This window comes from Lissotriton helveticus, chromosome 1_1 (genome assembly GCF_964261635.1).
Source record: "Lissotriton helveticus chromosome 1_1, aLisHel1.1, whole genome shotgun sequence".
Lineage (NCBI taxonomy): Eukaryota > Metazoa > Chordata > Amphibia > Caudata > Salamandridae > Lissotriton > Lissotriton helveticus.
In genome coordinates, this window is record NC_136057.1 from 1,794,663,437 (window position 1) to 1,794,685,256 (window position 21,820).

Sequence of the window (21,820 nt, forward strand, 5' to 3'; positions counted from 1 at the left end):
TTTGGGAGCTTTGTAATCCACACAAGCTAGAGCAGAGGTCTTCAAACTTTTTTTGATTGGTGGAGCGGGAGGGACATGGCTGTGTGCAAGGGATGGGCTTATGAGATGATTTCAGGAATACTTTTTCTATAGCTCATAAACCACACTAAGTATGATACTTATAAAACAGCAAATGCATCAAACAAACATGTGTGGTCCCAAAAATGCTGCTCCCCATTATTGGGGTGTGGTAGCCCCTCCCACTCTTGGACCCCAATGCAACTACACCTGCTGTATTATTGATAACCGCAGTCCTGAGTAGAAGGCTATCTCCTCTACATCTTTCACCTCTTCCTCACCATGCCTGCACATCACTCCGATTTTGAATAAGGTTCTCTGTCCCTTTCAGAAAAAAAATAAAGCTTCCACACTATGTATCCCTTTTTTCTGCAAAGGTGCCCTCGGTGCTAATGCTAAAAAGGAAAATAAGCTCCCATGCCTCTTTTTTAAAGGTAGACAGTGATAACTGTGATGCCGTGGGCCCCTCAAACCCATGGGCCCCAGTCCTGCTGCATCTGCTTAATTATTGATAATCAGCAGTGGCCACTTACACACCTGGCAGCAGTACCTGCTTCACTAATGAATGGCCTTTTTTAAAGAAAAAAAAGGCCACTTATATCACCGCATTTGCTACGTAATCCATCATCTTCTGCATAGTACTGCATATCCAATTCTTCAGTGCTGTAAACTAGTACTTACAAACATTCTATTCTGGAGGACAGATTTATGTCTTTTCGATAGTTCTGCTTTAGTGTGCAGTACAGGAAGACAAATACATTCTTGTTGCACACTTGTGTTTTTAAGTGAACCTAGTTCTATGTATGTTGCGGTTTATTTTGCTGCACAATTCACTTCTTTTGTGGTCTTCTGCCATGTTTTTTAAATATGTTGAGCGTGGATTCATCAGCCATTTAATTTCCCAAACATACTTTGGGATGGGATCATCACGGACACCTTGTTGCTGTTGTCGTAAGGCCGTTTGAGCTCAGGTACAAAAAAACATCCATCTGCTTATTGCCGCTCAGATTAATATGTCCTCACAGCACTCAAACAAACATTAACTATTCCCTTGGCCGCTAAACAATTCCCACCCCCTTTAACAATTTCTTTAACTTCATCTTGACAACTTCCGTAAGTGACGAACCCTTTTGCCTTTTCTCCTGACTCCAATATTATTTTGAACCGAACCAGCCTATCTACCCCTGAACCGAACCTGCCTTCCTTTCATTCCACCATTCTCCTCTTACTTTCCGTTGCTCTTTTCCCTGTTACCTCTAAACTCGTCCTTGGTGCGTTTTGATGAGCTTCACCTCTATAACTAATACCTCTTTCTCTGACTGAAGCTCTTTCCCAGTGCTCAACCTGCTGCTGAAGCCTATTGCCCCTGTACCAGAGTGGGCTGGTAGGCTCAGTACTTCCCTAGAGTAACTGCTCGGTTGTGAATTCAGTGCTGTGAAGCAATTACCACTCCCAAATCTCCCAGGATGAAGAGGGCAGTACCTACCAATCCACCCAGTGCCCTGCAAGTCCCTCCCTGTGTGGTGTGCATTTAAGCCTCACAGGAAATAACAATTGAATTTACCAACACTGTTGTTCTGTGATTACCACATTTCTTATAATCATGATTCAAGCAGAAAAAAACAGCTACAACAAGATTCGAGACTAAGGAAAATTCTGTAATAAAGGCCTCCGGGCCGGCCTTAGTCCTGGTGGCGCCCAGTGCGACAATGTTTGTTGACGCCTACCTCCCCCCCAATGACCACCTCGCCACGGATTCCCTCACTACCATCAATTGACAATGCCCTCCAAGTCTCCATTACCACTGTCTTTTAGATTAATTTATTTTTATAGCGCCACTCATACCAGTTTACGGTGTCAGAACACGTTACATCACACATACGTTGCATGGAGACAATTATACAAGTGTTAATCCGTGTATAGGAAATGTTACATAAGACAGAGGCCTTCAAAGTGTAGGAGTCACATGTCATGCATACTTGGTCTGGAAAAGCACAAATTCAGAATTTAAAATGTAACACCACTGTGAACGGTTTTCTTTAATAAGAAGACTTTATTTCTACCCAAATGAACCCTTTTTGTAATACTAGGATAAGGAAAAACAGGACAAAAAAATATGTAGCTGAAATATATTCCTTGCAGTTTGCATGCAGCACTTTGATGACAGTTAATAGCACTCAGCTGCTATATATTAGTATTTTAACTTTTAAACTGCAAGTAACAAAAAGATCTCTCTGAGAAAAACCATAACCCATTGACCTATTTATAGTGTATGTACTTTGTGATCTGAATCAGACATGTTCTGTGCAGCAGGCATATTAACCTTCTGTGCTATGATGAGTCAAAAGAAACTTCCACTTCCAGACAAAACATCCAGTCTCTCCCCAGAAAGAACATTAATCACTGGAGTTATCCTGGCATTTTTATTGATGCTGGGGCAAGGAATGTGGCATCAGGTGCTTTGAAAATTATTTGTGTTTATGCATCATAATAAATACAGCCAGTTGTTAACTCAGTGATATTTAATGGGTTTTGAAGCACTTATTTTGGTACTTTTGCTGTTAGCAGGATGTAGGTTAAATACATTCTTCAGCAAGCCTCACATAGGTCAGGAATTGAAATGGGGCAACAATAAAAATACATAAATGTCTTTTGTTTTCAGCAATTCGTCAAACATCATTTACAATGCAATAGCTCTAATTCTCACAAATTGGCAACCTATTGCATTGTAAATGATTCTGTTTTTTTAGCAACCTTTTTGACCCTGCCAGCACACTTCCTGACCTCCGCCCCCATGGCATGCTGATCACTGTTCTTACAAGGGCTCGAAGTAAATAAAGACAGCCTGGAAATACAGCAAATAAACATCGCCGCACTTCCAGGCCATCTTCATTTACATGCAAATGCAAAGTCATTCGCGCCCCCCCTGTGAACCCATCCACGCCCCCCCAGGGCGGCGCGCCCCATAGTTTGAAGACCTCTGAGCTAAAGGCTCCTTTCGTCGCTCCTTCTATAGAGGAGGCTCCAAACAGACTGGAGCAGACAATGCAGCTTCCTTCAAATCCAATACACAGACATCCTCCAGTAAAGGATATTTTAGAGGAGGCTATAGAGGCAACAACAATAAAGGAAGAGGTCGAGGTAACAACAATAATCGAACCTCTTCCCTCCCCCAAAACAGTGACTTCACTCTGCTCCCCCAACAGCACTCCACTCCTGTGGGGGGGGGGGGGGGCGGGGGGGGGGGGGGCGGGCGTTGGAGTATTAACACAGTTTTGCAGCGTGAATCTTTCTGGATTCACTGTGCTGTGCATATTCCGCCATCTAGTGGTTGGAGTTCGGAAAGTGCTATATATTTATTTATTTATTTTTTAATTTTATTTTTTTTGCTGTGGGGGGTTGCTAAACCTGATCCCCCTGGTGAGGCTACAACCCCCATCGTGTGTGTGCAGGCTCTCAGATTATTTTTTCCGCCATGGAGATCGGAGGTGCGCTGCAGCACAGCAGCAGACATAGGATAGAAGAGAGAGGCCACCAGAACTCCAAGGAGAGAGGTGGCATCAAGGAATGTTGCAGAAGGGGAAACAATTTTCAGCAAAGCAGTGGGTTACCACTACTCGCCCTTTTTCCTCCTCATGCACCAGAGCGAGCACATTGTTCTCTGGCAGAACAACCTACAGGTATTCGGGGGGAGTACTCTGCAGTGTGAGGATGCTTCATCCTCAAACAAGGTAAGAAGAGCTTGCTCTTTCATTTATTTCATGTGGCTGCAAGAGCACGGATGGAATGCTCCACGTGTTTTACAATGTTTAATGTAGGACCAAGAGCACAGGGTATGGCCCCATGTGCTACCGGAACATTGAAAAGGGCGCAGCACAGTCAATGGTTAAACCTACCAGGCTGGAAGTTTAAAAGCATGTCTACCAGAATGGGCTTACAGCAAGTGCGTCAAGGCGCTGTTTTTAGGCACTTTTAAATACGGTGTAAAAATGTCTTAAGATTATTCACTTAGTCTTTACTATTATTTTGTAGTGAGGGGCGTAGGTGCCTCTTCCTTACACCACGGTACTGCAGGGAAAAGGAATATTCAGGGATTCCTTATTCCTTCTAGTAGCTAATATAGCTTAAGCTGAAAGTGCACCACGTTTTTTAAAATGTTACAAAGGTATGCTTTTGGGCATAAAAGGAGATTCTAAGGATCTTTTATAAAATATGCGAACCTACGGTAGGTTCTACTTACAAAACCTTTTGTATTGCACAAAATGCAATTGTTATGCCATTTAAAAAGGAGTTATGGCGGGAGTCAAAGCCTTTCCCTTCCCGGGGTTTTAAAAGCTGGCCGCAACACTTCTAACGTGGCACCAAATGCAGCCCACATTCCAAGGGGTTTCAAAGCGAAGGAGAAGGCCATAAACCTCCCTCCCCCGCAACCTCTTCCAACACCAGGGCAGCAGACTGTAAGACGACACCATGGATCAGGGGCTTATCTCCAGCATACGCATTCCTTAGCTGCCCTCTAAGCAAACCAGAAAGTCAGGTTTTACGGGCCCAGCAACTTTAAAGGAACAGATCTTTCATCAACAAGATAAAAAAAAAAAAAGGAAAACATGAAAGTTGCTGGTTAGCGTTCTCAATAGCCTAGGCTACATAATAGCACCTGGATGAACGCCTCATCAGCACCCGACATCGCCATAGCCATCCCGGACGCCTACAAGATCATCCGAAAGGACCGCACCAACCAAACAGGAGGAGGCATCGCCATCGTCCATAAGCACACCATCCGCATCACGACCAGTTCCGACGATAACCTCGCTACCGCCGAACACCTTCACTTCCAGATCCACACCGACCCCAAGACCACACTCAGAGGCACCCTCATCTACAGACCACCAGGACTCCGCTCACAATTCAGCAAAGACATCACTGACTTCATCAGCCCACATGCTCTCCCCTCCGAGGACTACATTCTACTGGGAGACCTCAACTTCCACCTGGAAAAGAAAAACGACCGCAACACCACCACCCTTCTGGCCAACCTGGCCAACCTCGGACTCGTACAACTTGTCAACACCCCCACACACTATTCCGGACACACGCTCGACTCAATCTTCACCTCCAGCAAGCACATCTCCTTCAATCACACCACAGCTCTCCATTGGACGGACCACAGCTGCGTTCACTTCAACTACAAAAAGACCACGACCCACAACCCCCCACAACCTATTCCCCGAAGAAATTGGAACAAAATTACCACCGACCAGCTCTTCACATCGCTTCACCAAAACCCTCCTGCCAAATCATCGGACCCAAACCAAGCAGCCACCAACCTCACACAATGGATCACCCACAGCGCCGACGAACTAGCACCCTTGAAAAACCATCAAATCAAGCAAGGTAGCAAAAAAGCCCCCTGGTTCAACGATGAACTTAAGAAATCCAAGAAGTTCTGCCGTACCCTCGAGAAAGCCTGGAGAAAAGACCCAACCTCTGACAACCTGGCCACCTTCAAGAACGCCACCCGCAAACACCACCAACTGATCCGATCCACCAAGAAATCAGCATTCAAGGATCGACTTGACAACAACACCCAAAACAGCAAGGAACTATTCAACATCGTCAAAGAATTTACCAACCCCACCGCCGGCACCAACGACATCACTCCCTCCCAAGACCTCTGCGACTCCCTATCCTCATTCTTCCACAACAAAATCGCCGACATACATAACAGCTTTAAAAACCAGTCAGACGACCAGTCCACTCCACCCACCCCCGAACCAAAACCACAATCTATCAACCTCTGCGCCTGGAACCCAATCGCCACTGAAGACACCATCCGCCTGATGAACTCCATCCACTCAGGTTCGCCAACCGACCCATGTCCCCACCACATTTTCAACAAAGCAGACTCCATTATCGCACCACATCTCCGCGACGTCATCAACTGCTCCTTCAACTCCGCTACCTCCCCGGAAAGCTGGAAACACGCCAAACTCAGCGCCCTTCTGAAGAAACCCACAGCAGACCCCACTGAACTTAAGAACTACCACCCCATCTCGCTCCTCCCATTCCCTTCCAAAGTCATTGAGAAGGCCGTCAACAGTCAGCTCGCCGCTTTCCTTGAAACCAACAAATCCCTCGACTCTTCACAGTCAGGCTTCCGAGCCAAACACAGCACCGAGACCGCCCTCATCGCAGCAACAGACAACATTCGAACTCTACTGGACAATGGAGAAACAGCTGCCCGCAGCCTTCGACACAGTCTGTCATAGCACCCTTATACAACGCCTCAGCAACGTCAGAATACAAGGAAAAGCATTGGACTGGATCATCTCTTTCATTGCCGGAAGAACCCAGAGAGTCCGCCTCCCCCTTTCAGATCAGAGGCCACCGAAGTCATCTGCGGCGTACCACAAGGATCATCACTCAGTCCCACCCTCTTCAACGTATACATGAGTCCCCTCGCATCCATCGCGCGCCAACACAACCTCAACATCATCTCCTACGCAGACGACACCCAGCTGATCCTCTCCCTCACCAAAGACCCAAATACCGCCAAAACCAACTTACACGAAGGAATGAAAGAGGTAGCTGAGTGGATGAAGAACAGCCGTTTAAAACTAAACTCGGACAAAACGGGAGTCCTCATCTTAGGTTCATCCCCCTCTGCCTGGGACGACTCATGGTGGCCACCGGCCCTGGGAACTGCACCCATACCTACGGACCACGCACGTAACCTGGGCTTCATCCTGGACTCCTCCCTCTCGATGACCAGACAAGTCAACGCCGTCTCATCATCATGCTTCAACATCCTACGCATGCTCAAAAAAATCTTCCGATGGATCCCCACCGAAACAAGAAAAACGGTCACCCACGCACTGGTCACAAGCCGACTGGATTTACGAAACACCCTTTACGCCGGAACCACAGCCAAACTACAGAAAAAACTCCAACGCATCCAAAACGCCTCAGCCAGACTCATACTGAACATCCCCCGTCAAGCTCACATTTCCGATCACCTGAAAGACCTCCACTGGCTCCCCGTCAACAAGAGAATACCGTTCCGTCTCCTCACCCACGTACACAAAGCCCTCTACGACCTAGGACCCGAATGCCTCAACACGCGATTGTCCTTCTACACCCCCACCCGTCAACTACGATCGTCCAATCAAGCCCTCGCCGCAATCCCGCGCATCCATAGATCCACCATGGGGGGAAGATCCTTCTCCTACTTAGCGGCCAAAACCTGGAACTCTCTGCCCACCCACCTCCGCCTTACACAGAACCACCTCTCCTTCAGAAAACAACTAAAAACTTGGATATTCGATAAGTAAAGCACCCCCCTCCCTCAAGCGCCTTGAGACCCTCTGAGTGAGTAGCGCGCTATACAAATTTCTGAACTTGAATAGACTATCCTTATGCCTTATAACCAATAACAAAGATAGGTGCAACGTTTTAACATTTTGCAGCCCCACATGAAGGGCTTTTAGTGCAGGTACTTTGTTGTTTTAAATAGCAACACGGCAAAGTAACAAAAAAATAAAACGCACTATCATGGCAACTGCAGCAGTTAGCTCTGTCACTGGGTAGCATAATCGCACACCCATTTTTTAATTCATGGGCCAACAAATACACAGTTTTGTCTGGAAGCAAATATTATGCGCATAGACAAAGGGCCCAATAAGCCACAGCAATATTTGTACACAAATGCAGAAAACTATCTTTGCAGCACAACATGTGCAACATATATGTACAATATTTATGCAGTTTTAAATTAAATCGCAAAATATTTCTTGAGAGCTAATGCACTATTATACAGTTATACACTGTAGGGCTCCTCCATTGCTGGTCATTTAAACTTTTACTGGTTACTTACACTTTACTGGGTGCTACGGTAACTTCACATGGTTTATACACTACATGTATAACGTGGCAAGAGGCAGCATCACAGATCGGGCCTCATCAGTTACTGCGCCAAATCCAAGCAAGGTTTATCAGCCGGCTGCATAGTTCTGCAACAGGCGAGGCAAAGGAGGGACCCCTGACTACAAGATATAAATACACGCAGTAGGGTAACTTGCCTACTGGCCCTCCTGAAATTCTTAGGTTGTAAATAGGAGGCTAAAAGGAGGTAAATTCTTCCTATACCAACATGACCATAATGCTATATTGGTAGGTATGGGTGTATGCATATGCATGCATATAATACACAGCTACATGTTCCACTGAACTCTTAGGTTGTAAATAGGAGGCTAAAAGGAGGTAAATTCTTCCTATACCAACATGACAATAATGCTATATTGGTAGGTATGGGTGTATGCAAATACGTGTATATAATACACAGCTACATGTTCCACGGAACTCTTAGGTTGTAAATAGGAGGCTAAAAGGAGGTAAATTCTTCCTATACCAACATGACAATAATGCTATATTGGTAGGTAGGGGTGTATGCATATGCGTGCATATAATACACAGCTACATGTTCCACTGTGTGGGGTGCATACATATAGATATACATGCAATTAGGAGGGCGATACACCAAGTACTAAGGCACAGGTCAAGTTCTATATATATACATATATACACACACACACGTGTCAAGCAAAACACGGTATTACATATGCAAACATTTCATGTATGTGTTTTTAATATATACATATACGCCCCTTTTACCGGTAACACGCGCTGCATGGCGCCTTGGGGAACAAGATGAAAAATAGGAACACTGTTTTTTCAACAGGGCGCACATACAATGTCTTTTAAAACAGTCACACAAGACATTGGAAGCACATACCTACTTCCGCCTCTATTCACCACTACTGGATGGCACAACCCTGTTTCTAAAATGGGCATGTGTCACATAAACACTATGCACAATCTCTAAGCACAACAAGCATAATTATAATGGGGGAATTAAGTCTCATACAACAGGACTACAAACCTCAGAAGATAAGTACATAGTTTCAAACGCTAGACCGCATTACCCCACCGCAACATGTACTTCCAACACAACATTAAGTGGGCTATATTTATACCAATGGCGAATCATCTCCACTAAGGGGACTGATCGCCACGAGATGCTGGGGCATACCACAACCACAATCATCTCCTATACATAATGGGTGGATCATTGCGGCCGGTGTAAAATATGCAACATACATAAGGCCTGAAACAGACAGTGCTGCAGATATGACACTATGCATACTCTAAACGCACTGTTACTTCTAAGGGGCATTTGAGTCTCACTCAGCAAGACTACAAACCCCAACATGCAGGTACATTTCTATGCACGCTACACAGCATTTTTTTCACCAATGCAATATGTACTTGCAGCACAACATTGTTTTGCTCCGATGACAAAGCCGATTCAGCTTCACTAATTGGGCTGATCACTATGAGAGGGGTGGGCTTACCACAACCACACTCACCTCACACAAACTATGGGCGTGGCGAGCCCAAAAGGTGGAAGTCTTCTCCTACCACAAAGACTGCACTTCACACCATAAGGGAGCTGGCAGCTCTTCAAGGGGAGTTAGCCACCGATTCCAATCCGAAAGCCGGCCACTGAGGTTCACTGCGGCCTTTCTGAACACCATAAAGAAGCCACAACCACACTCATCTCACACACACTATGGGCGTGGCAAGCCCAAAAGGTGGAAGTCTTCTCCTACCACAAAGACTGCACTTCACACCATAAGGGAGCTGGCAGCTCTTCAATGGGAGTTAGCCACCGATTCCAATCAGAAAGCCGGCAACTGAGGTTCACTGCGGCCTTTCTGAACACCATGAAGAAGCTGGGGGCTCTTCAATGGAGTTCACCGAGACTGCCAAAGGCATCCCATATGACTGGCCAACTGCGGTTTGTCGCGACCATACAATTCGCCAACTACAGTGGGGGGTGCACACCCTACCACCACGTGCTGCACATACACACAGTAACACAACCACAATCAAACCATTACCTCAAACATTGCATATGCCTACCATATAGCAAGTAGGTTGACTGGGATTATGTAGGAACACATACCCCACATGTGGCCCACCGGAGGGGACCTCCTACTCCTCACAAGGTATAAGGGCAAACGCAACACACACCTAAGTAGGGTGTGTTCCCGTTACAACTACCATTACCCTCCATAAGGGCACAATGAACACAAGCAGGGTGCAGTTCTTCAGGCTTCCTGCCTACATGATAGAAACTACACATGGTCTGCACATGACACAGTGAAAGGTTACGGTGTTTCTCCCTTGCACGGAATCACAAGGCAGCCAAATACGAAATGACACCAGGCAATGGCCTAATAAACATTAGGAGACCATTCGCAAGTAGTTAGCCAGCATTCCCCCTGTGCGCAATACACTCAAAGGGCCGTCACCTTCCTTGAACCCAGTGGCCAAACTAAGTCCAGAACAACTTCTCCTGTACAAGTCAATATTTGGATAGACCACATGGGAGGAGTATACTTCGTAAGGAAAGGATAAGCGCACACATATGTGGGCTTTTGCATCAAAATATACATATTAGATATATGGCCGATATAGCATCAGGTACACTTATATGTACTAGCTAAGGCAGATAATAGGGTAAGGCCTTTCTTTCCTCTACCCTCCTTTCTCTACTAAGAACATTAACAGGACGCATAAGCAGGTAATAGCGCCCAGGTTCTACAATACCATAACCATGGACAAGTGGTAACAAATTTCAACAGGGCATCAGCATGCCCCTGCAGTGGTCTGGGCTACCAAGGTGAGCATCAGACAACAAATACGTACTCCCGTAAATCAGCCAGGCACCCCAAAAAAACAGTAAGCCTTATCTACTTATGGTAGTAAAAACCGGCCCATTGCATCAAAAAAAAAAGGGAGCTAGTGGTTGGTAAGGACCATATTAAAATTAGCACTTACAGAATATAACAAGGAAATCAGGTGTTAGCCTACACAGGGATGAATGGGCCTAGAACGTTTTAGCAGGTGTTAGCCTACACAGGGATGAATGGGCCTAGAACGTTTTAACCATTTGAATAAAATATCCAATGGGGTTGTTCCTGGTCACATCTAACATTTTTTAAACAAATACAAATTAATAGGCAAAGTAGTACGTATATGGGTACTTCCCTCAAAGGAAAGCTGTATGGATACCTACTAGGTAAACCGGTAGGCCAATAACTAGCAGGAGGGGCACGTGCCCACTCTACCAGGAAGAAGGGTGCAACAATAGCCTTCCTGGCTAACACACCCTTTCAAGACAGATGCCGGACGGCAACATGGGCTTCGGTGCACACGTTCACGAAGCACTACTGTGTGGATATACAAATGAACAAGGAAGCACAAGTCGGCAGAAGGTGCTTCAACATATATTCAACAACCAACGCTCATCTTCCACCCAGCCGCCGCAAACGTAACTAAACCGCTACGAAGTTTATGCACAGCATAGTGAATCCAGAAAGATTCACGCTGCAAAACGAATAGTTTCTTACCGGTCGGTGTAGTTTTGCAGCTTGAAGATCTTTCTGGAATCACAAGAGAACCCACCCACCTCCGCCAGAAAGATGAGGCTGGAGAAGCAGGTGGCAATACAAGGATATATAGAGATATAGATGTTTGCATACGTATGTAGACACATACATGCAAAAAAATAAATAGGTGTGTACATGTCAATATGTATATAATTTTTATATAGAAGTCACCTTTTTAAAAATCTACAAGTGTCCCTGCACTCTCAGACCCTTAGGCAATATATATAGTAGACTTATTAAGCGATGAGAAAAAATCGCAAGGCAGAAGGGGAAAAAATAATCTGAGAGCCTGCACACACATGATGGGGGTTGTAGCCTCACCAGGGGGGATCAGGTTTCGCAACCTCCCACAGCAAAAAAAAAAAATACATAGCACTTTCCGAACTCCAACCACTAGATGGCGGAATATGCACAGCATAGTGAATCCAGAAAGATCTTCAAGCTGCAAAACTACACCGACAGGTAAGAAACTATTTGTTTCTACCTGTCTGGAATTCCATCACAACATACAGGTGGGTAAGACAAATTATCCAGTATGGCTACTGCCTCAAACTTACAGCCACCCCCCCCCCCTCCCACACCCCCCCACCCCCACATATACCACCTAGGCAGCGTCCAATGTCTGCAGAACATCTTATACTGCTCAAACAAGAAGTCCTATCACTTCTTCAAAAGGACACAATGGAAATAGGTCCTTTACAACATCAAGGAACAGGGGTTTACTCGCTGTATTGTCTAATACCCACAAACGACGAGACACTAAGACCAATTCTCGACCTTAGGCCCCTCAATCAATATATACACTCAGATCATTTTCATATGATCACTTTACAACAAGTGCTCCCATTGCTGCATCAAGGCGACTTCCTTACAACACTAGATCTAAAGGACGCCTACTTCCACATTCCCATACATCCTTCTCACAGGAAGTATCTGAGGTTTGTACTGGAAGGACGGCATTATCAATTCAAAGTCCTTCCATTCGGGGCAACATCTGCACCAAGAGTGTTCACAAAGTGCCTAGCAATAGTAGCAGCACATCTCGGAAGACAACAGATACATGTCTTCCCATATCTAGACGATTGGCTCATAAAAGCCAAGTCATTCAATCAGTGTGTCCAACACACACATCAGACAATTCAAACATTGCACGACTTCGGGTTCACAATCAACTACACCAAGTTGCACCTACAGCTCTCTCATGTACATCAATATTTAGGGGCTACAATAAACTCGTCTACAGCTCTAGCGTATCCTAGTCCAGCAAGGATACAGAGCATTCAAGCCTTAGTCACAAAGTTTCAACATCAACGCTCTCTCCCAGCCAGAGTGTTCATGCAATTAATAGGCATGATGGCATCTTGCATCATTGTACCATATGCAAGACTGCAAATGCTTCCGTTACAGGTATGTCTAGCACAACAGTGGAATCAGGCTCAAGGACAACTAACAGACCTGGTGTTGGTAGACCGCCTCACACATCGCTCTCTGCAGTGGCGGAACACCAAAAACTTGACAAAAGGGCGGACGTTCCTCGAACCTGTTCCACAAATAGTACTTACAGCAGACGCATCTCTCACAGGATGAGGAGCCCATCTCCTACATCGTACAACTCAAGGGCAATGGACCATTCAACAAAGATTGTTCCGTATCAGTCACCTAGAGCTGCTAGCAATATTCTTAGTGCTCAAAACATTCCAAGTACAAAACAAAGCTGTCTTAATCCGGACGGACAACATGACAGCTATGTACTATATACAAAAACAGGGAGGACGCACTCTCTACAGCTGTCCCAGCTTGCACAGAACATTTGGAAATGGGCCATTCCACAAAACATATATCTATTAGCAGAACTCCTTCCAGGAGTTCACAATCAGGTAGCAGATCTGTTAAATCAACAGACACAACAAATTCACGAATGGGAACTACATGCGCAAGTTCTTCAACCATTCTTTCACAAGTGTGGTCATCCAGACATAGATCTGTTCGCCACACACGAAAACACAAAATGCCCAAACTTCGCCGCCAGGTTTCCACACCCGCTGTCCAAGGGCAATGCGATATGGATGAACTGGTCAGGCAGATTTGCGTTCGCTTTTCCGCCACTACCACTAATACCACTAATGGTGCGCAAGCTACGACAACAGTCGCTCAAACTGATTTTAGTAGCTCCCACATGGGCACGCCAACCGTGGTATACAACTCAGCTAGAACTATCCCTAGTTCCACACCAAAAGCTACGTCTGACACCATCCCTGCTAACGCAGAACCATGGAGACATCAGACATCCAGGCCCAAGTCAACTGAATCTGGCGATCTGGCTCCTGAGGTCTTAGAGTTTGGTTATCAGAACCTACCACCAGACTGTATGAATATCATTAAAGAACCCAGGAGACCTACTACTAGAGCTTGCTATGCTGCTAAATGGAAAAGATTTGCCATTTACTGCAACAATAACCAAATTGATCCCCTAGATGCTTCCATCCAAATTATCATTTGCTACCTTCTACATTTACAAAGATGTAACTTGGCATAGTCATCTATAAGCCTACATCTGGCAGCAATTGCAGCATATTTACAATATAGACATCTGTCTTTATTTAGAGTGCCTGCTTTTAAAGCATTTATGGAAGGATTAAAAAGAATCATTCCTCCCAGGTTACCACCCTCTCCAGTGTGGAACCTAAACATTGTTCTTACAAGGCTCATTGGACCACCTTTTGAACCTCTACAGAAATTGGAACTGCAATTCCTCACATGGAAAACAGATTTTCTAGTAGCTTTTACCTTTCTTAGGAGAGTTAGTGAGATTAAAGCTTTCACTATACAAGAACCATTTTTACAATTACACCGTAATAAAGTGGTTCTCAGAACAAATCCTAAATTCCTTCCAAAAGTCATTACTCCATTTCATTTAAACCAATCTGTAGAGTTACCGGTGTTTTTCCAAAACCCAGACTCTGTAGCAGAAAGAGCTCTACACACACTAGACCTTAAAAAAGCTCTTCCCTATTATAAAGATAGGGCCAAATCCTTTCGCAAAACAAAGCAATTGTTTGTAGCTTTCTCTCCACCACATAAGGACAACCCCATCTCTAAAGCTGTAATTGCAAGGTGGATTGTAAAATGTATAAAAATATGCTATCTAAAAGCAAAACGTACATTAACAGTTCCTCTTAGAGCGCACTCCACACGCAAACTAGGAGCCTCTATGGCTTTCTTAGGGAACATTCCCCTAGAAGACATCTGCAAGGCAGCAACATGGTCTACAACACACACCTTCACTAAACACTACTGTGTTGATGTGCAAGCCAAGCAGCAAGCTGCAGTAGGCCAAGCTGTTCTAAAAACTATTTCAAACTACTGCAACAGATACAGGTGACCACTGCTAGGGGAGACACTGCTGCACAATCTATGCCAAGTGTACAATCTGCAGCTCGTATGCCTCGAACGGAAAATGCTACTTACTTGTATGCATCTGTTCTTGGCATGTAGAGCTGCAGAGTTGTACACGCCCTCCCGCCTCCCCGGGACCTGTATCTGTTCCAGTTTCATCTTAATTAGATATACAGATGGACATCCTTTCTTTAGTTCTACTAACTCTCTCATTTCCCATCATGGCGAAAAACAACCTATGGATGGAGCCGATGCCCATGCGCACTATCGTCCTAGGGAGGAGTAACCTATCTCGTGACTACAAAATACTTCTTCCAAGACGCCAACAACATGCAATCATCCGAGCCCAACACCAGGTGGCGATCTAATGCCAAGTGTACAACTCTGCAGCTCTACATGCCAAGAACAGATGCATACTGGTAAGTAGCATTTTCCATTCAAGAACTTCTACTTCAAAGGAAGCTGTGCCAGTGATTCAGCTTCTTGAGCTGAAACCTACCTGAGTCTGTATAGGCAGAATAGCAGGTTGGCGCGAGCCTAGGTGGCCAAGGATGAGTTTGCACAGTGAATGGATAAAAAAATATCTGGAGCCGCTTTACTGTGGCTTTAGGAAGTTTGAGTTTGATATTGCATTATTGCAAAAATTGACAATTATCATCTAAGATTTTAGGTACAACTAGCCTGAGTGGAGTGTAACGGTAACACTGTTAATGCCTTGGAATTGTTTTCTTATTTCCAAAAGTATTCAAGCCGGAGGAGTTGCGGCAGGCCCTGATGCCCACACTAGAGGCACTTTATCGCCAGGATCCTGAGTCCCTCCCCTTTCGTCAGCCTGTAGATCCCCAGGTCTTAGGAATCCCGGTAAGTGTTTCCATCTCGAGGAATTATCTTTTTGGGTGGGTGGAGGGCATGAGGTGGGAAGTGGCTTTTATTGCTTTCTGTTGGGGATTTAGAGGGGCTGCTGCTCTGTATGCCCTTCACAGTGACAACTGCTGGAAGGGTTGGGAGTGCTGCTGAAGTCAGAGACAGTCTTTGGAGGGATGAAGCGCAAGGTTCAGCTCTTATAGTGACACCTGCTGATTATGTCTGGGGAATGCTGATGCAGTAATAGCCCCTGGGAGGGATAGCCAAGTGCTGTTAAAATTACACCTGATAGGAGTACTGGAGGAGTAGCATCCGCTCTTGGTAAGACGTACATAGTTTTGCTCTCAATCTAACACCTGTTGAATGGAGTTGGAAATTCTAGTAACGCAAGTCAGTTCCTGGGTGGTTAAGGCAAGTACTACTATTGCAGTGACACTTGGTGGTTAAGACGATCAGTGCAGCTGAAGCAGTCCTCAGACCTTGCACAGGGGGCCACTGAGCCATGCTTGTGATGCTCAGTTGTGGAGTAGCCATGCTTTTATTTGTGGGTGGGGGTGGGGGTTTGATGGGGAGGGTGATTTGATGGGGAGGGGGTGGGATCTGAAAGCTGCCAATGACGCCTCTTGCTCTGGACCCTGCTGCCCTGCATACAATCCCTCAGCTTGGCTTCTTGTCCGTGGTGTTGGGGCTTTCTGTGGCAGGTTGCTGAGGGGGCCGGGCGGAGGGGAGGTGCCTGGGAGGGCTGCTTGTGTTCTCTGTATTGTGTGTCGGGCTGCTACTCCTGTTGTGTGACGTCTGCTGCCTTCCACTCATTGCCTTGTGTCTAACGTAGACTCGCACGTCCTGGGTACCCTTGCCTCGCACCTTTCACTATTCTCACATTAGAGACCTGCTCCTGGGTTGGGAATTCATTGCTTCTGTGCTACTTGGAGGCCACAGTGAACACCTTAAATTTTATGTGTTATTCCAAGCATTTTGTCCAGTAATCTTCAGAGCTGAGCTTGCTGGAAGAAGCCTCTGTCTACTTGTCCAGTGCCCTGTCTGTCTCCTCCCCTATGGAACCCTAGCTGTTATGCCCTAGATACACACAATGCAGGAATGGAAACCAGCTATTTGTACTCTAAAGGAAACTGAGCCAGCCAGGGTATGACACAGACATCGAGCAAAATCAGTAACCAGGACATTGTGCAACTGACCGTATATTATGTACACCCCTGACCAAGAGGCATGCCAAAATTATATACTTTGATTTCAGACCAGGATGATGCTTGGAAAGTGAACACACAAGGTAAAGGGCAACACCAGCCACACAGACCCACACATGAAAGGGCTGTGCCAGCCACGCAGGAAAGGACAGAACCACACATACAGACACTGAAAGCTACAGTGCAGCATACTCACCAGGCATGAAAAGTGCCCTGGACAATGTAGAGAAAACACCAACTTAGTTATCAGGATAGTGTATGGCATACGATATCAGATGTAATGGGTAGAAAACGTGATCGAGCAGGATAGAATACGTACTGCCAGAACGAGTAACTAGCCTGGTTCAGCGCCTCCTACACCTGCAGGATGCAATACTGGGGCAGTGTACTACAAGCGCTGACAGGCTTGCAGGGCAGGTGACTGGACGGCATACAAGGCTCTCTTTCTGGCAGGACTTGACTGGGACAGTGTCTCTCACAAACAAGCTTACATGACAGGTGATCTAGTCTGCATACCACACACACTGGCAGGAAGGTGACCAGACAGCGAACGACACTCATTGGCAGGAATGGTGGCTGGGACAGCGTACGGCACACACAGATGGCACAAACTGTCAAATCTGATTTTTTTCGATCTATATATTTTATTTATATCCACATCTCCGCTCAGACAGATTCAGTAATTCCTTAACCTCTTATGATTCAGAAAAATGCCTCTGTCCTGCAGGATTACTTCGATATAGTGAAGAATCCCATGGACCTTTCCACCATCAAGCGCAAGCTGGACACTGGCCAGTACCAGGAGCCCTGGCAGTACGTCGATGACATCTGGTTGATGTTCAACAATGCCTGGCTGTACAATCGGAAGACGTCGCGTGTCTACAAGTACTGCTCCAAGCTGGCCGAAGTGTTCGAGCAGGAAATCGACCCCGTCATGCAGAGTCTAGGGTACTGCTGTGGGAGAAAGGTGTGTATAGGGGACAACCTGGTGGTGGAAAGAAGTGTGTGCTTGAGTCGGCCATTTGATGGTGCAGTGAGTATTTACTGCATGATAAATATGCGTACCATCGAAACGTTTATATGTGGGAGAACCTTTACTGCTGTTGAAGAAAGTGAATACCAGACTTGGCTGCATGCATTGGTGATAAGATGTTCTGATGTGTGCATATCAGGGGAGTGGAACTTTTGATAGAAAGGTTCATACTGGTGGACGTCTTGTGGGGTTGGAGGGCAGCCACATAGCATGTGTAGAATTGCACATATCAGGAGTAGTTGTGTATGGGGAAAGAGGTTTACTGGTACAGTAGAAAGATGCTGATAGAGGTCCTTGTGAGTGGGACATTTGTGCGCAAAGATTAGTATTTTTTGCAGGATTAAGGTCAGTACCAGGGTCTGGTGCATGTTTGTGCAAGCATCTGTAGTGCTGCTGAGGACAGGGTCGTACCAGAGAGAGTGCCTTTGAAGATGGAACTGCACTTCGGCATGAGAAGGTGAACAGGAGTAGGATGAATGTGGTAATCCTCCCATCCCTACAAGAGAAGAGTGCAGATCGGGGTGAGGTATGTGGAGGTTAGAGCTTCATTTTTGCACAACATGTGATTCCTAGCATGGCATCCTCAACAAATTGTAATACTTACTATTGCTAGGAATTGGGCTTGGATTGTGGGTCACGGGCCATGAGCCAGTTAAAAAAAACTAATCTTATAATTTAAGCGCAACTGCCCAAACAGGCTCCAGTGTATCATTTTCTCTATCATGGCACCTTCACTGATAATAATGAACATTGAATATATTTTATACCTGTGAACCTGCTCTTGGCTGAGAGATTCGATATTTATGATTTCACTAAAGATTTTTCTTCCCTGATGATCTCCATGAACACTATATTCCTTCAAGAGTGGGGACTCAGGACGTGAGCTGTTCAGTGTTCGTAAATTCAGTAAATATTTCCATGATGGAGAATTGGTATTCATTTTCTCTTCTTTGCTTCTATACCATCTCAAACTAATTTCCGATACTGAATGTGTCTGATCACAGGACTGAGCTTTTCTTGGCATCTCCTGTTTTACAGACACACACTATCCACCTTCGGGTTACTTTGTGGTCTATCTGCGATTCTTTGCTGCTGGAGTAGGAGCGTAGTACTCTGGCCTCAGTTTCACATTTGAAGTAGCTTTCCGGTTTGGTTATTTCAAGCCAGATTCTGGGCTCCCTCGTAGGAACCTCCATGCTTGCTTGCATCCCTAGAAGGTGTTCTGGTAAGAAGTTTCAGATATTGAAGGTGCTTGTATTTTGCAAGCCAAGAAGGAAAATTAGTTTTAAAGAGCTGTTTTGCACTCACTTCCTTCCAGACATACTCTTAACTTTTTGGCCTCTATTTAGGTATGTTCAAATCAGAGCAGCTGCATCAGCCACATTACGTTGGTTTTTGGCATTAGCCAGACAACTGTAAAATAATGCCTGGCTTTGCAGCCACCTCTGGACATAAATTGAAGCTTAGTCATATGGTGCCTGTTGAACATAAATGGAGGCCTTTGTCAGTGGTGTGCTTGTGCCTAATTGAGAGACCCCCTTGTTCTAAGTATGAACAAATTGTTTTAGGAACCCCACTTTTTTTAATCAGCCCAACTGACAGCATGCTGCTCAGCAACTTCTTTCTCTCACCCTGTCGCTCCTAAATTAGCGAACGTTTGTCGACTTTACTCCATAATGTATTTCTATGGATCAGGTGGAGGCTTGCAAAACAAAGCTTTTTTGCTAGCTATGTGGAAATATTAGTTCTTGTTACTTTGCCCCATATAACTGCGAAAGCCTTAACAGGGTTGTCCTGCAGAGCTTAGTTGCAACCGCTGCTAATATTCAGCAGGTAAAGGGAATCATTCTCATTAGCTGATACATAAAATAACTTAATGTGTGACAACATTCCAACGGCTTGCACAAACTAAAGTAAAGAGCTTGACATTTAGTTCTATTCTTAAGTTCTTAAGTTTCAGGCCTTATGCACTTAACTCTAAGTGAAAATGCACAAAATAAGTCACATACACAGATTACTATGCATCGAGTCCTGTTTTGTATATTTAACATTATCTCAACATATAAAATCTATTGCACTTCATACACCTGGGGTGCTGAGTGAAGCAACCATGTTTCCAGTGCCATAGAACAATATACCAGATTCCTAGCTGCTTGAAGCACCGGGTCATTGTGCACCGATTTCAGAGTTTAATATTTAAGGATGCTAATCACATAGCAGTTCTGAGAGGATTTGAATCTAGGGACTCAAGCTTCTCTCCAATAAAAAATAATTGCAAAGTAACGTGGCACTGTCGGGCATAGCTCCCCAAAAGTTTATTCTGCACTTCTCCAGGTATTTCTCTATTTGTGGTTGCTGAATGTCTATACACAGTATGCGTGGTCAGCGACTGCATGACTGCTTTCAGACTGCCAAACATAGATGTAAGGAAATCATGCTCCTGACATAGGTTTAAGGAGTGTGCTCATTTTCACAGATAGATGAGGGCTTTCCATGAAGTATTTTTTCATTTGGTGCTTATCCCAGTGGATGGATCTCTGCCTCTACTAATCTTTAGTTTTAACACTTCTACTCAGTCAGCTTGAATTCCATGTAGTTTGAGGCCTGAATAGGGAACATCTAGTGCCTGTTTCAGTTACTGGAAGCACTTTTGTTGTTTCATCATTTTATTAACATCTGCAGCAACTAGATCCTCATTGACTTTAAAGCCCTCTACTGTTTTCTTTTGATTTTAAGGCTTTGTTCTTTGCGACCTCCCCTCTTCAGGAGGACCTGGTATTGATCTTTATAAAGACGTGCTAGAGTACTGATAATTTTGTTAACACTGCGCTACTCTTTGGAGTCATGCATTCTGGCCAAGTTTGGTTTAGAGACCTACTTAAACGAGTAAAGGCCTCTAATTTAAACAATGAGGGAAATATGCATTGCTGTTGAGTGTGTTGATCTATTGTTTTAGGGTGCTATCATGCGACTGTGAAAAAACTGCCCTGTCAGCATTTTAATCCCACAAGATATGGGGTTGCTTTTCTGACAGAAAATAAGCCTAGGCGAAATGTGCATTGAACTGGTGTATTAGCTTAACTTAAGGAATTTCCTGTTACTCTTGTGTTATGAAATTCCTGTAAATACTCTGTTATACCACAGTATATAACTACGTGATAAATTTACAGCAAATGTCTCGGAACAAAGCAGGCGACAGAGCGAGCTGCTGTTTGCAGTACTTTAGTTTTTTTGCCAAATGCATCTAAAGTGGACGCAAAGACACATTGTGCACCAAGATACAATGCCAAATGGCAGTTTATATTTTGCGTAATTACATATAATTTCCATCATTTTGCTCAAATTTTGTGCAATTGCTGCGAAATAAAAATACGAGAATATTGCATACCCGCAACTGGAAGGTCTTAGGGATAAAGCTAACAACATCTTTTGATTCAAGATTTGTTACCATCGGTCCCATTAACTTCACAGTGCTACATCTAATTCTTTAAGAGATAATCAAAAGAAATCTGGAGCAACTCCTGCTTTGTGTTGTCCTTTGGCCACTGGAATTATATGGTTTTGCGGTCACAGCGGTTGTCGCATAACTACTGATTTTCAACAATTGTCAAATCCACCATGTAATCCATAATCTGCATATTTTAACAATGTTTCTAGCTCAAAAAGGTCAAAAGTTATTAAAACTTAGCTACATGTGTTAGTGTGCAGTGTAAGGCCATTTGCGAAGGTAACTGGTTGTCTTTTAATTGTTT

General features: G+C 44.8%; 1 protein-coding gene across 7 annotated transcripts in view; it reads left to right on the plus strand.

Annotated features, from left to right (window-relative positions):
- EP300 (EP300 lysine acetyltransferase) overlaps positions 1-21,820 on the plus strand; it is a 561,889-nt gene that overhangs the window by 403,133 nt on the left and 136,936 nt on the right. For 4 of the 7 annotated variants that reach the window (XM_078640667.1, XM_078640674.1, XM_078640679.1 and 1 more), the window contains exons 17-18: positions 15,709-15,827; positions 17,742-18,002. In XM_078640667.1, the coding sequence (XP_078496793.1) occupies positions 15,709-15,827; positions 17,742-18,002 (380 nt within the window). The remainder of the gene's footprint in view (positions 1-15,708; positions 15,828-17,741; positions 18,003-21,820) is intronic. The other 3 variants (XM_078640676.1, XM_078640689.1, XM_078640694.1) reach the window with 1 other exon arrangement.